The sequence below is a fragment of the Xenopus tropicalis genome, chromosome 1 (genome assembly GCF_000004195.4).
Source record: "Xenopus tropicalis strain Nigerian chromosome 1, UCB_Xtro_10.0, whole genome shotgun sequence".
In the NCBI taxonomy this organism is placed as follows: domain Eukaryota; kingdom Metazoa; phylum Chordata; class Amphibia; order Anura; family Pipidae; genus Xenopus; species Xenopus tropicalis.
Genome location: NC_030677.2, coordinates 68894159 through 68910939, shown reverse-complemented (window position 1 = coordinate 68910939; position 16781 = coordinate 68894159). Strand labels below are relative to the sequence as shown.

Below are 16781 nucleotides of genomic sequence, written 5' to 3'. Positions count from 1 at the left end.
GTAAAAACTGGTTCCATTGTGGCTTGTGACTGTCAACCTCCACCTCAACCTTACCTCACATCCTACCTGCAACAAGCAAAAACGTTTAAGTAATTTTTCAGTTTTCTTTCAATTTGTGATTTTTTTAAACATGTACTTTTCTATTAATTTATACAAAAATACAAAAAATATTGATTCATTTAAAAAAAAAAAAAAAAAACTGTTGTTAGTAAATCACCCCCCTTAAAAAATGTGGGTAACAGTAGGAAATATAATTGAAATATCATCTATAGATGCTAATAAATCAGTGCTCTCAGAAGACAAATCATTCTAAAAAATAAAAGTTGGTACACCTGTAAACCAATTGTATCAATAGCTAATAAATGCCAGTTTAGCTGCATGCAAAATCAGACAGGTAACTAAAAAAATATTAACCTGCAGTATTAAAATGTGACTAGACATTTCAAACAGGAAAACCATTGAAACTGTGCCTCATTATTTGCGATACAGATTATGGAAAAGAATGTTTATGGAACAAATACAATCACTATATATAAGGGTGTATGTAGTAAAATAGCATTATTCTATTATTATACCATGTGATAAAAAAAATGTATATACTGTATATATGTGTGTAATGTACAAGCAAAGGACCTGCATTCCAAATCATGTGAATTATACTTCTTTAATGATCATAATATGTATATATACAGGTATGGAATTGGTTATCTGGAAATCCGTTACCCAGAAAGGTCATCTGCCATAGATTTTATTTTGATCAAATAATTTTACATTTTATGAATGATTTCCTTTTACTTTGTAATAACAAATGTGTATAAACAACCGCAAAAAATCCTCGTCACTCACCCATTATCAATATGTAGAAATAGGACATTAGGACATTTCTGTTCATTCAGCTACTAAGAAATGCCTTCTCTCCCCACCCCAAAAAGAGGGATTGTTTGTCCGTACATTGCAATATACTTCAAGCTGGCCAACTACGTCAAAGTCATCCCTTCTGGCCAGTCCTACATTGACTGACCTATATAAGTAATTTAAGATTAGTACTGAGCATAATAACAAATGTGTGCCAAGTACTTGATCCCAACTAAGATATAATTAAAACAATCCAAAACAGACTTAAGTTATGAAGATCCAAATTATGGAAAGTCCCCTCATCCGGAAAACCCCAGGTCCCAAGAATTCTAGATAATGGTTCCATAGCTGTACTGTACTACTGACATGAAACAGCATGTACATTTCAGGCTGATACCCTTTTGTTATTATTGATACATAGGGGTATACTTATGAAAGAGTGAAGTTAGATCTCGTCACAGTCCCCTAGAGTGAAATCTTGCCACTTTCTATTCATTTCTATGGGATTTTTAAAAAAGTATTTATCAAGGAGTAAAAGTTCACCTTTTGATAAATATGGCTTTAAAAATACCATATAAAAGGAGAGTGGAGGAATTTCACTTCAGGACGCTGTTTTATGAAATGCCCTATTTTTTGCATCTATTATGTTCATTGAAATCAGTCATATAAAAATTGGCCTTGCTTTTTTTCTGCCATGTGTCCTGGTAGTTTTATGCATTAAATTGGAACTGCAGTTACCCAGTGACTAACTCTGCAAAGTTTAGGGGCCCTAGGATTAATAGTTAAAGAACGGCAGCAGTTTAAATTTAAACCAATAAAAGTCAGTAGGTAAATTGTGATTGGTGGTTGGTGGCTTCACCCACTTTTTCTAACCTTGAGTCGAAGTCACCCAGTGACAAACAGTGGGCACCCTGGCATAAATTCAATGGATGAAATCTGATTGGCTGATAGTGGCCCAACCCACTTTTCCTATTTTTGAACTGCAGTCCCCCAGTGACCAGCTTTGCAAAGTTTGGGGACTGACAGCATTTTACACTTCACCATTGAAAGTAAATAGGTGAAATGATGTGATTGACTGTTGGTGGCTCCGCCCACTTTCCCCCAACTTTGAATGGCAAATACCCAGTGACTAACTTTGGAAAGTTTAACAACCCTGGAATTAATAAATAATGGCATCAGTTTAAATATAAACCAATGAAATGTAATGGGTGGAAATGAACTGGCTGTTGGTGGCTCCACCCACTTGTTCTAACCCTGAATATGTAGTCAGCCAGTGACTGACTGACTGGGAACCCTGACATAAATAGTCTGAGAAAAGCAGCATTTTAAATTTAAACCAAAAACATTCAATAAAGGAGTCTGATTGGCTGTTGGTGGCTCAACCCACTTTTTAAAACCTAAAAATGAAGTCCCCTAGTGACCCTGGTGTTAATACTGTGAGAATGGCAGCAGGTTGAATTTCCCCATTAAAAATTAATAGTTAAAATCTGATTGGTTGTTGGTGGCTCCTCCCACTTTTTCTAACTCTGAACCGCAGTTACCTGGTGACTAGCTATGCAAAGTTTGGGGACCTTAGTATTAATATTTAAAGAATGGCAGCAGTTTAAATTTAAACATATGAAGTCTAAAAGTGAAATTTGATTGGCTGTTGTTGGCCCCACCCACTTTTCTAAACTTGGAACATAGTCACCCAGTGACAAACTGTGCAAGTCAATAGGTTAATAGTTAATCTGATTGGCTGTTCACAGCTCCGCCCACTTTTGGGCATCCAACAATCATCCTATTTTCATTCAGGCTGACCCCATGACTATGAGATTCAAGTTTGGGGGGTGTAGCCTCATAGCTGTAAGTTTGGCAGTAGTTTCAATTTCCCCATAAAAATCAATGGGTGAAACTGGCTGTTGTTGGCCCCTCCCACTTTGGGGTCATCCAACAAATGTCGCTGTTTCATTCGGGGTGACTCCATTATTATGTTATTCAAGTTTGGGGGGTGTAGCTTCAAAGCTGAAAGAGTGGCAGCAGTTTGAAAATCTTCCCTGTCAAAGTCAATGGAAACATTGGGGTGTTTGGAGCGGCGCCACAAAAAGTAGAAAAGGACAAACAACCTGCTCCACTATAGGGCGAAGAAGTGTGGGGAGTTTGGGTATTGTACCCCTAAAACTGTAGGAGGAGTAACGTTTAGAAAATGGGGGGCGCTAAGAAGAAGAAGAAAAAGCGGAAGACTAAGCTGAAGTGGAAGAACAGTATGTTGGGTTTTTCAACACAACTAGAGACATTTAAACTAACAGACTTTTAAACTAATACATTTATACTGAGGAATGAGGAAGTGCCATATGTGCCACAGTATTCTGTGATGTCACTGCCTCGGAAAAGGCTTCTAACTGTTTCCATAGAAACCTAAGCATATCAGCTGTGATGTCACAATGCCTTGTAATATCACTGCCTAAGATAAGCACACAGCAACACAAACACTCATTAACTCAGAGATCTGTTAGATACAAACATGTATATACGATTTCTGCTATTTTTTTTGTTATTAATCTTTAATTTAAATCTGGATTATGGATTTCCTACTAACAGAAAGAAAGGTAGGATATAATGAAATAAATTACATTTTTATGCAATTTAAAGAGGCTAACACTTTTAAGGCCTATATAAATCAAACACCAGAAGACTTTAGTCAGAATGGTTTGCTTTATATTTTAGAGCTCTATCCCCCACATATAATCCGCACTTAGGGGCATATTTATGAATAGTCATACATCCCTACTTATTTATTTAAAAATATGATTAGAAAGATGTGAATAAAAGTGTAAAAAAATGCAAATACCTCAAATTTATCATTTTCACGTAATATTTAATGGGTCACAAAGCTCAACAAAATTTGAAGAACTTGAAAAGCTCAAATTGACTAAATGCCATGTAAAGTAATATAACTTTTTTTATTTTTTACAGCTGTTACAAGACGACCTGCAAAAAAAAATGGTGAGTGTGAAATGTATTTTATTGGTTCTCCTAAACCAGGAGATGCTAGCAGGCCCGGGCCTAGGGCGGCACAAACTTAGGGGCGGCATGCCGTCCCGCTGCAGCAAAATTTTAAAATTTTGCTCCCATACGGAGCAATGGAGACCTCCCCTCAGTTTTCCATATGGGAGTTTAAACCTTCGCGGGGGGGGGGGGGGGGGTGCAGAATGGGGGCAGCTAAGGCCTTAATGGTTCTATGGGTAAAAGTGATACCTGAAATTCATTAATGCTTCCATGTTGCACAGGCCTAGTAGAATACACTGTATTACCATTACCACAGTAAATAGCCTGTATAAAGGGAGCACATACATGAATTACTTTATGAATAACTTTCAACAAAGTCCTGTGAATAAAGTCTGAAAATTAATATAATGTTTTCATTTCTTACAGAAATTACTACAACGTCGCATATTAGTGAGTATGAAACTTTTTTATTTCTAATTTATAAATGATAAACCAGGGGTTGCTAGAAGTGGCGAGTTTCCCAGGGATCCAATATTTTTGTCAAGTTAAGACCTTTTTGGTTTTATTGGTAATTTAGTTTTTTTCTAAATTACCATTTTGTTGCCATGTTACACAGTGCTCAATCGAAAATTAAAATTATCACAAAAAGGGGGAACTATCAAGATTTTTTTTATTTGGTGTGACTTTACAGCAGCTAAAGCAGGGATCCCCAACCTTTTTTTACAAGTGAGCAACATTTCAGTGAAAAAAAAGCTGGGGAGCAACACTAGCACAAAACCTTTCCTAGTAGGTGACCAATAAGGACTCAGATTGGTTAATTAGTAGCCGTATGTGGGCTGGCAGATTTTTATAGGCTCTGTTGAGCAGTACGCGTGGTCTCTACGCCTCCAAGTTGGAAATTCAAAAATGGGCACCAACTTTGAGGCCACTTGGAGCAACATCATAGGCGTTGGAGAGCAACATGTTGCTCTTGAGCCACTGGTTGGGGATCACTGAGCTAAAGGAAAGCAATTTCCTTTTGTGATATTTACCTTCTGCCCAGAAAAGCTGCAGTAAGTGAAGCAGAAAACGTCCCTATATAATACTAAAAGGAGCACATACATGAATTAATTTAGTAGCTTTTAACAAAGTTTTGTGCCTCAGTACAGATAGAGAAAATCCATGCTGACCTATGTGCCTTTATGTATCTACTAATACGCTTGTTTAAAGCAGTCTGTTAATTAATATAACATTTTTTTTTATAGAAATTTACAAACTTACGAGTTCACCACCGCCCAATAAAGATGGTGAGTATGAAATGTATTTTTAACTAACAGATAATGAATAGAGAAATGCCAGAAGTGGGAGTTTCATACAGATCAAATATTTTTGTCATACTAAGATCTTAATGGTTTAATGGTTAAAAAGGGATAACAGGAATTGATTTTTAACTATATATTTAAGAATATGTGAGTAAATGTCCATATAAAGTATTTTAATAACCCTTTGTTTTAATTGTCATCTTATACAGATATTCTGGCCACTCCTTTGCCTAACACAATAGCTGCCTATTGGTATGAAAGTAGGTATCATATTTCATTACTATTTTCAAAAAAGTTATTAAAAATAAAATTAAATAATATAATGGAACTAAAATTGTTTTTTTTCCTTATACAGTTTTGAAAACCAAATCAAAATTTCTAACATTTGTTGGCGTGACAATGTTAGTGTTTATTCTTATGTTATGGGCAGGCACATTCATGTGCTACGATTTGTGGTGAGTACAGATATAATTCTTTTATAACAGCCATTAATCAGAGTTCAGCCAATCACAATGCTTAATCCTCTGATTAGCTGACATATGTTACTGTGGAATCACTTTCAATGTTTACCTTTTTCTATATTCACAGGAAAAAGAAGAAAGATCATTGGAGCAAAACAGGTAATATAACAATTTTGTGTTTCTTGGGAAATGTACACATTGAGTTGTGAGGGACACTTTTTACACTATGGGCTAAATTTAGTTTAATTAGAAATATAGCTCATCTTTTATGTCAAAAGTGTATGGGAAATTTGGAGTTGCATATGGAGATATGTATTTCTCATTATATTAAGTCTTATGGTGAGAGGTCAGACATTTTATCACTGTGACCTAAAACATCTGTTTACATATTGCTACATTTTATCAGGGTACCATTACATTGGAGTTTAACTGTATCTGGGCAAGCATTTGCTTGTGGGAGATGGTGGCAATAGGAACAGTTGCAGAACATGTTAGAATGATAGAATTGTGGCATCTTGTAGATTGTAAGCTCTTTTGGGCAGGGCTCTCTTCACCTCTTGTATCAGTTATTGATTGCTTTATATGTTATTCTGTATGTCCACTATATGAAACCAACTTATTGTTAAAAATAATAATATTCTATGGAAACGGTTACTGAACTGGTTTAAATGTATGTTTCAGAGGCACAGCTAAGAGATGAAAGAAAGCTAGAGGTAGTATCTGACTACCCTGAAGAAGATGAAGATTTCAATTTAGCTATTTGCTTGTACAAAATACCATTGTATATATACCAAGTGCTCTTCTTCTTGTTTGGAAAAGTATTAGTGTGGATCTTTACAAAGTGTGCCATATTGTGCCTGACGCACTGGTACAGGCGTTCTATGGCAAAGAAAGCTGCTGAGATGAAGAATAAGACAAAAACTGTTGAAACTCTTGTTATAGAAGAACAGTCAGCTGCAAACCATAAAGCGGATAAAATTAAGAAACCAAAGAAAGGCAAACCTAACATCCGAGTAGGAGAGGTAACACCTGTCTAATAAATCAGCTGAGAAAAATGTAAGACAAAAACGATAACAAAATTGTAACTGATATGTACGATGATGCAAAATAAAAAAACAAAGTTTAAAAAAAAAAAAAAAATCAGCTGAGAAATAGATAAGAGAGAATAAAAGTGAACACAGGCACTGAAATTGGATTAAAATCAAGAAAGAAGAATCCAAAGATGAACGTTGGACTGGCCCACCAGGATAACTCCTGCTGTGGACTAGATAACAGAACAGTGTGTATATTTGGTTCAGAAAATAAAGAAAAATGATATTTTTATGAATAATAACCATTTATGTGTATTTGTTAACTACACAATAATAAAAAAATTTGAGAGAATTTTTTTTAGGAATTAATGCTTTAATGATTTAATAAATATCGCTAAGACTGCCTGATTCCTAACAAAAAAAAATAATAACCATCTCCAACCCCAGTGAAAACATTTTCTAACCATACATACATACATGGTGTCTATTTACTAAAGTTCAATAAACCTGTCAATGTCATCCCCTATGCCTGAAAATGAAGGCAAAATGGGCACAGTCACATCAAATTGGGCACGGCTGTGTCGGAGTAGTCGAGCGACAGCCGCGTCTTGCAAATTTTTTGCTGTTTCGCTAATTTTTCGGTAGTTTCGCTAATTTTTCACAAAAGTTAAATGAGACAGATTCGCTCATCACTACTTAGGGCTCATTGAGGATGGCAGTAGAGTGTGCAAAGGGCATTTTCAGATACAATTCCTTGTTTTTTTTACACATGATGCAGTTTTCCCCATAATTCCAGAATCCTGTGTTCAGACTTGCATTAGGCGCAATTGCATCCAATACATTAAAACACCCGCAATTGCAAATCTTTACAAATCACACGGAATTGCGACTAAAACTGCGGTTATTGAACTATTTCGGGTGCCCAGCGTTAAATGACATCTGTGCGCAATTGCTGGGTGTAAAAGACACAGAACAGTGTCGAACCCTTGAATTTCCATGTTCCAGGGTTCCCCCACATTCGGGGCATGTAGTGGAGTTGTTCTGTGGGTGAGTTTGCCCTTGCTTGGTGTTTCCCCGCAGTAAGTACCAGAGTTGCAGCCCTATGACAGGTGAGTGGCAGGCTGTAGGGATAATGGCTGCGCAGTCCCTGGAATCTCCACTGGGAAGTGTTTGCGTGTGGAGAGCAAGGCGCATATTTGCACACAGTAGCCGCTCTACAGTAGCAGCCCCCATCCTCCCCCTCCGCAGGGTTCATGGGCTACTGAAAGGGAACGCGTGGCTAGCCGGACCCCCTGCCCTGCTGGCCGAGCTCCCCCATTGGCTGAGACACTCCCCCGATACATTCATAACATGAGCGGCACGCTTCAGCCGAGCGGGGCAGCCAATCAGCTTGCGGGAAGCCGAGGGCCTGGAAGTCACTGTGCAGAACTGAGCCAACTGCAATAAGCGGGCAAGGAGGGGGCTGAGGAGGAGACGGTGGGGAGGACAGGAGCTATCAGCTCTTGGGGGGGAGAAGGAATAATATGAATGATGATAATGAAAAGAATAAGCTGGGGAGGGGTGCTGTGCCCTCGGGTAGCTTTGATTGTTTTGTTGGGGCTATATAAGGGGTTTTAGGAGGGTCGTGTGCCAGACGTACAGCCACTGAATCGCAAGCCGCATCACTTGAGCTGGAGAGCAGGACGCGTGTCAGAACGCACTTCCACTCATACACACTGTGCGACGGGCTGCCAGTCGCACCCACACCGACTCCTACTGTGCGAAAGACTCCTGAGACACAAGTAAAGCCGGGAATCCCCCTCGTACTACGGGACTAAGAGAATATCCCTACAGCCAACAGCGCTGGAACCCCACTCACCTGCTTCAGGAGCCAACAGCCAGGGCAAAAAGTAAGGCTCCACTTCCATTCGCTCCCACTGCAACTGCCGGCTTAGTGCCTATAGTGCGATAGTGCATAGGGCAGGGGTAGTATGGGCTGGGGCAGGGGTAGTATGGGCTGGGGCAGGGGTAGTATGGGCTGGGGCAGGGGTAGTATGGGCTGGGGCAGGGGTAGTATGGGCTGGGGCAGGGGTAGTATGGGCTGGGGCAGGGATACTATGGGCTGGGGCAGGGGTAGTATGGGCTGGGGCAGGGGTAGTATGGGCTGGGGCAGGGGTAGTATGGGCTGGGGCAGGGGTACTATGGGCTGGGGCAGGGGTAGTATGGGCTGGGGCAGGGGTAGTATGGGCTGGGGCAGGGGTAGTATGGGCTGGGGCAGGGGTAGTATGGGCTGGGGCAGGGGTAGTATGGGCTGGGGCAGGGGTAGTATGGGCTGGGGCAGGGGTAGTATGGGCTGGGGCAGGGGTAGTATGGGCTGGGGCAGGGATACTATGGGCTGGGGTAGGGATAGTATAGGCTGGGGCAGGGATACTATGGGCTGGGGTAGGGATAGTATAGGCTGGGGCAGGGGAATGTGGTTTGTGCAGACTTGATGTTAGTGCTGGTCAGTAGTTAATGTACTGAGTGCGACATTGCGCTACAAGGCGCTAACCATTGCCTGTCTATTCCCGCTCCCTAGGATGGTGCTGCTGAAGTGCGAGTACCGCGATGAAGAGGAGGAACTGACCTCTGCCTCCCCCTGCTCCGTGTCTTCCTCCCACATGTCCCCGGCACAGACGTGCAGCTCCGACGACGAGCAACTCCTGAGCCCGACAAGCCCAGCGCTAATGCACCTGCAGGCACAGGAGCAAGAGAACAGCCCGCCATCTAGAAGGAGCCGACCCCGCACCAAGAACGGAGAGACCGTGTTGAAGGTGAAGAAGACCCGGCGCATTAAAGCCAACAACCGGGAAAGAAATCGCATGCATCACCTAAACTCGGCGCTCGATTCCCTGAGGGAAGTACTGCCATCATTACCCGAAGATGCCAAGCTCACCAAGATAGAGACCTTGCGCTTTGCATACAACTACATCTGGGCTCTTAGCGAGACTTTGCGCCTGGCAGAACACGGATCTTCTGCTTCCACCCTATCACCCATGTCGGTGCAGGACTCCTCTCCATCCCAGAGCCCATCCTGGAGCTGCAGCTCTTCCCCCTCTTCCTCTTGTGGCTCCTTCTCCCCGGCCAGCCCTGCCAGCTCCACCTCAGACATGCTGGAGTACTGGCAACCTGCTGAGCATCGAATGAACCCCTTCATGCCTGCCAGTGGGGCTTTCATTTGAACTCAGAGAACTATGTTGGATTCTAGAATTCAGAGTATAAATTCCACTTGAGTTCTTGCTTACAATTCTAGCCATCAGGGACAAGCATAGCAGGGGTTAAATATCAGGTTTACCTCAGTGGGGCCCCAGAGCAAACAATTATTTTCCTGGGCCCCATAATATCCTCTGACCCTGCTTTCCCAGCGTGAGCCCATATAGTGCAATAATATAATCCTGCAATGGCCACTGCTGTGACCACATTGCACTCTGTGGGTTCTGCTGCTGACTGTGAAGGGAGAGAAGTGTGTGGCCTGTGCCTGCTGGGTTTCTGGTGCCTACAGCGTATGTTCCCCCTATAGTTGTGCCCATGGCAGGGCCACTTTAGGGTGGGATACATTGCTGTGTCTGTTATTTTTATTAGTGTGAAATGAAAAAATATATTAAGCAAGTACAGATCTACACCTGTTAAACTAGTTACCACCTTCCTGGTATCAGGGGCTGCTGGGTAATGTAATTTAACATTTGTTGGAGAGGTGTAGGCTGGACGTACACGGTGTTAGTAGAGATTGGGAACCCACCTTGTACAGAGCATCCTGCTAGTTAATGTGAAACACTGAGGTTAGTAGATACCTTTTCCATGGTGATTCCTTACATATTGATAGACTTATGGCTCACTTAGTGGATATAGAGGGTTAAATATATACCAGCAGATAAATAAATAAATATATATATATATATAGACTGCCTTATTTATAATGTTTGAGAGGGGACTTGACTGAGATTGGGCAACCTTCTAGAGCGAGTTATCAGGGCTAGGGAATACTTTGTCAGAGAGCATAGAATGATGACTTATATAAATATGTAGTGGAAGAAAGGAAGCTTCCATTTTTCTTAAGGGCAAATGTCATATTAGCATGTGGTTATGAGCCAACATTACGGACCACTGACATCTGCACTGTTCCCATTGCTGCATGGCGGCTGTGGGAATTTTACTGTCAAACCAAACTTCCTCTCTGATGTGCACTTTTTCTCCTTCCCAGATTTGCCACAATACCCTTTGTGTTGCCTTTCTCTGTGCCCATTTCCATCTGTCCCAAATGATTTATATGAACAAAAAATGTGTGTTTGCTAGAGAGCCAGGTTAGAAGTCATTGTATAATTTGTAGCCTTTTGTACAGACTGAAAGAAAGCGTGAAAATTTGGGCTGGACTCTTTATCAAACGGGGAGGAAAAATGAAAGAGAACGTGACGAAAGGGGAGAAATCAGAAGGGAGGATACCTTCATGCATTATTTATACCAGCCTTTACCCCATGAGGAACCCCTCCATTCTTCCAGCAGATTAAATAGAAATTACCAGACCAGGAGCGCCTCTGTGAACAGAAACACATGTTCCCTTTTATTTATTTTAAATAACAATGTCATGAAAAAAATGTGTATTTTTTGTATATTTGAAAGATTTTATTTTACATTTGTATTTACAGCAAGACATGTTGATCTTGTTCTAATTATTATTAAAGTATATAATTTCCTAAAAGCTGCTTGTGTTCCCCTTTTATTACCTTATTATAAAATATGTTTTTATTTGTTCCTCTTAATTCTTCAGTTTTAAACCAAATGGTGAAGTGTACCACAAAAGACAAAATCATACGCATACACAGTAAAAAAAACTTGCTGTGACTTTGCCTTTATCTAATAGAAAAGAAGTGTAAGAGCAGTACTCAATATACATTTCAGTTAACATGAAATCTGTTTTACAATTATACAGTCAAATCAATGGCATTTCCTATATAAGTGTGTGACAGTGCCTTATAAGTGAGAAAGGTGACCCCCCCCCCCATGTGCTGGTAACTAATAGCTAGTACACATATACAGAGTCAATGGTGTTAATACAATGGTCATCAAATTACTGAATACATGGTTCTGCTTACATTTATTTGCCCCATGTAATAAAACAACAGTACAGGTATAGGATCCCTTATCTGGAAACCCGTTATCCAGAAAGCTCTGAATTACAGAAATCCCATTTCCCATAGACTCCATTTTAATCAAATAATTCATAATTTTAAAACTTCTATAACGGGTGCAGAGGGGCAGCTTTATGGTTCGGTTTAGATCCCCTTTAATAACCTGTCCCCACTTCTCATACAAAAGCCCAGGGAACCCTCTGACATTGACAGACATTGGCCATGACTGGAGGTCACCTCTCAGAAACGCCAAAGCATGTATTTGGGAGAAGTGTCTGCCTTGTCGCCCCCAGGGTCTGCCAAAGGCAGAGGGTTTCCAATGCTTTTGTACAGGAAGCAGTGACAGGTGATTAAGCACCATGTGACCAGCATTCTTCTTTCTTTGAATACCATAAAGTTCAAATCTACACCTGTGACTTTAAACGAAACAACACCTTGTTCATAAACATTATCTCCAATTATACATTGCATATATAGTGCCACATGAGGGCATGGTACTTAAAAATATTGAGAAAGACACAGAGCTAAATAAATCCATATATTAGTAATTCAATGTACATGGACTCTTACATGCTTACGCCTCTGTTTCGGCATTGTATGACATGGAAAAGCAGGGGTTAACTGACCAAAGCTTTATCTATAGGGATTGCATTTGATACAATTGATATTGATTGGTCAGGCAACCAGTAAAATACTCTGAAACTTTGCATGCTAAGAGATATGGGACTTTGTTGGTCTAAAAGTTATTTTTCCCAAAATGTATTGTCGAAATAAATCTCAATATTCATTATTATATACACATAAATACATAACATGTAAACGTATTTTAATGCGAGAAGATAGCAACAGAGGCATGGAAGGACCCAGTGGCATTTATATTGATTGGGAGAAAGCCAGACTAGCCCAGCACCAGGTATTTAATATATACATTAGCAGGGAAAGGTGGCTGTTCACCTGTTCAATCCAGCCCATTTTAGACTGTTTCAGCAGCTTATCTGCCTGTGTATGGAGCCCTCCGACACTCCTACCCAACTGATATCTGGCTAAAAATCTGCTAGATGTTCAATTGGCCAGGTTTGATTTTCCCATTGGATTAAGGACTGCATTGGCTCATTGAGCCTATATCCCTGTTGTTGTGGTCCAGTCATTTGACCCTAGGGCCAGAAGACCGGATCACCCCAATATCACACACCATAGGTGTGTATATCAGTGAAAGATCACCAAACAAGCAGATCTTATAATATTTGGCCAGCTTAACTCTGCAAAGGCAAACACCATGGCAACCCTCACAATTATGTATAAGCACAAAATAAATAATATGTACCCATGGTGTCAGCTATGTGCTTAAATACTTTCCTTCACACTCAAAAATATCCTACTGTGTCCTACTAACACAGGCTAATAAAGAGGCTGGTTGGTGAGAAGGTTACAGGTTATATACTTTTCTTGGGTAACTTCTGAGCAGTTACCCTTCAAAATATTTCTCTTTTATGCCCAATTATACTTTTAAGGGAACATACAAGGAAGAAGACATATATACAATTATGTGTTTTATTGTTATGAAATAAAAGTAAGGGAGTTATATATGTGTAAAAAATGCTGATGCACACCAGGAAAATGTAATCAAAATTTTATTTAGATCAACATTTCGGCCCTCACCCGGGACCTATATATATATATTGTTAAAATTAAGCTATCCAATAGATTGGCCAAGGAACCCATTCTGCCATAAGGCAATGTGAGAACTTTGCCTCAGGGAGCGCTTAACCAGGGACTGCAAAAAGCCACCAATGTTAACTTTAAAAGCAAAATTTCCTTTTTTTAAATGGAAATTAGGCTCTTTTAGTGCAGCGAGTGTAATTGTGCTGCCGGCACTAGTAATGTGGCCCTTAAGATGGAAGGGCAAGGATTGCCTCTGAATGGCTGGATATTATGCAGTTTGGTCATAAACACAGATGGCCAAATAGCACTGATCTGTTTGTTTGGGACAGAGGTCCATACTAGCTGATCTGATCAGTGACTCTTGGTTCTGCATCTGCTGACACTCCCACCAAGAATGAAAAAGAAGCAGACACCCCAGAAGTGACCCACTCAGCAAGGTGCCATACACATTCAAATGGTTAACATTAGCCAGAGTGCCCAAACATAAGAATAAGTGGTCACTCTATATATACTGCATAAAAACCTACTCCACGGCAGCTGGGCTCCCTTTTTAATGTCAGGGTGAGCTGGCAGTAATGCAGTAACCCATAGCATTGTTGTTTTCTTCTCATTATTCAGCATGCAGTAGACTGTTCAAAGCAAATTGATGATTTCTGTTTCTAAGGATTTGGCCCATTTAGGTGCAATTAAGTCACAAGCACAAAACTCATATTTTGACACACACATATAATCCTTATATTGTATTGAACTAAAATGCCTGTAATATTTGATTACATACTTAAGGCCTACACAGGCTGCAAACTCATCCACACTTCATCTGCCATATATATCTGTATATATATCTCTGTGTATATATATCTAGCAGTAGATTTATTAGCCAGTGATGGGTCAGGGGCCAAAAATGTGGATCAGGCTCATTGAACCTCACCACCTTAGTAGTTAAAATGGCAAAGAGTGTATGACCAACTTTACATGGCAAATAATAGAGTTACTGTAAGATATTTTAAGCGGGCCGTTTTTACCTCTTTTATCAGTTATTGGTTAATTTTTTGTATGAAACCTGTATGTTCATTGTGTGCACCTATTTATTGTACAGCATTGGGGAACATGTTGCTGCTTAAGAAAATAATATTATGCCCCACAGCACCCTGATTAATGCAGGCAATGTTCTGGCTATTTAGTGTGTTAAGCGGTGCCCTTGACAGCATGCATTTAGAGCTACATTTGCTCAAACTCATCAGTTCTTATAAAATAGATGTGGTTTACTCCTGGAGTCAAGCAAGAGGTGCTGTGTAGGATGAATGGTGTGTTAAATAAAGATGCAAATATTCTTAAAGCATAAATATATCTAATTAGCCTGAGGCATTCCTCCATGGGAAAGCACATGTGTTACAGACTACCTGCCACCTACTGAGTCTCCTTTAAACACTTGTCAGTCCCCAGGCTTGTGAATGCAGATTGTCTAGAGGCATTGCCCTGCCTGTCAGGCTCTAAACCCTTGGCAGAACCCAGGCACAATGCTCTTAAATCCTCTATAAATAAACACCCCACCCACAGCAATTAAAGACTAGAGAACTTAGTGATATCATATACACAGTATAGTTCCCAGTAATTGGGGTAATGATCAAAAGGGGAAAAAGATGCTGTGGTGTGCTTATTTAAGGGTGATTATTTATTGAAAGAGGGATGCAGTGGGTTTTACACAATGAGTAATTGTCTACTATTGTTTGCACTGGAACAAGTTAAATTTAGTGAATTACTACAAAAAAAAAAGACTTCTGTGTAAAAAAAAATGTTTTGGTTGTAAAGGCTTTTACATATGAGCATGTGCTTGTGCTTTCCCCTGCGGTGGATCTTTCCAGGGGTATGAGCCCTCAATAAAATATATACGTATATATAAGTATAGTATGATTATATATAAGTATAGTATAGTTATATATAAGTATATAAACTTATAAGCAGTCTGTGATATAACAACCTGGAAATGCTTCAGGTGAAATATAAAGAACTTGCAAATTTAATGCAACTTATCATTTCCACAAGAAAGGGCTTTTTTGGTTTTAATTTTTAGATAGATATTTAGAACAGTGTGGTAGTATGGCATTTAATACATGACCAGAACTCACAATGTAATGTAGTATTAGAGGCAAGGTGATATTATGAAGGAGCCCACTTAACTTAGTCAAAGGGTTAACTGCACCTTTTATTATGCAGACTAGTGGCATACAGCACAGGAGTGTGCACTCCAAGCAGGGAGGAGGGGAAGTGATGTCGCTGGGCAGGGAAGTGACATCATGGGCTGCTGACATCACAGGGCCTGGGCTATGATGCAGTGATCGACAATTGGCCAATTGCCATGTTAATCTTGGAGAATCTTGATTGTTTTTCCAAATTGGGAAAACCAGACAGGCAGTTTTGACCTTAACAGCCCTACCAAAAACCAGGCTGTCTGGGTCAAAACTGGAATGGTGCCAACCCTAAACTGCACCTAAGAGCAGCATGTGTCTGTTGCTGTCTGTACTCCTGGTTCCAACTTGTCAGAACCACTAGTGCAAAGACTAGCTAGGGACAGACAGGCAGTTCCCCCACAAATAACATTTATTAATGAATGCATATTAGATAGTTGCCTGACATTTTTTTCATTAGGCAAAATATTATTTGTATAAATAAATACATTTTAATTGTATAAATACATAATTGTATTTTAAAATATAAGGATATGATATGTCCCTGAGGACTTCCATGACCATATAAAAGCATGAGGCCAAATGCCATGTGCTTTTATGCAGGTTATGCAACTCCAAAGTGACTTCTAATACCCTCAGATTTTACACCAGGGGGTACATTACTTATTATAATACACAAGTTTCAGTCATGTGACAGAAATGACATCACTAAGCACTGATTATAACTGATACCATCACTAAGCACAGTTTATAAGATTTTAATTTAAAGGATATACATGGCTCTTGTGTAATATATAAATATATATTTACCAATGAACAGAATTTGGAGACCTATAGTACCTGTAGTATTTGGGCACCTGTAGTCACTGAGAGCCACAAACAAATTATGGTTTCTTGTGGCAGGAAAGGTCATCTGTGGGACACTTGCCAGATCATCTGCTTGAGCAGGTCAGCTCCTCCTTACTAATATTTACCTCCATTCTATACTTCTTTAGGTTTATCCAATTGCATTCAGCTTAAACATTAGTCTAAACTGTAACCAATGCCATTTATCCTTAACTACTTTACACAATTACTGTTTGCATCCTAATGCTGACTTCTCCCTCCATCAGTACATGTCCCACCTGTTACTCAGACCTGAAAACTCTGGATA

The 16781-nt window shown here is 39.9% G+C and overlaps 1 protein-coding gene across 1 annotated transcript; it reads left to right on the top strand.

Moving 5' to 3' along the window:
- The first annotated feature begins 8044 nt into the window (after positions 1 to 8044).
- neurog2 (neurogenin 2) lies at positions 8045 to 11350 on the top strand. The gene is made up of 2 exons (XM_002934243.5): positions 8045 to 8525; positions 9194 to 11350. Exon 2 carries the CDS (start codon positions 9195 to 9197, stop codon positions 9834 to 9836), a length of 642 nt encoding a protein of 213 aa, XP_002934289.2. The 5' UTR covers positions 8045 to 8525; position 9194; the 3' UTR covers positions 9837 to 11350.
- Positions 11351 to 16781: the final 5431 nt, after the last annotated feature.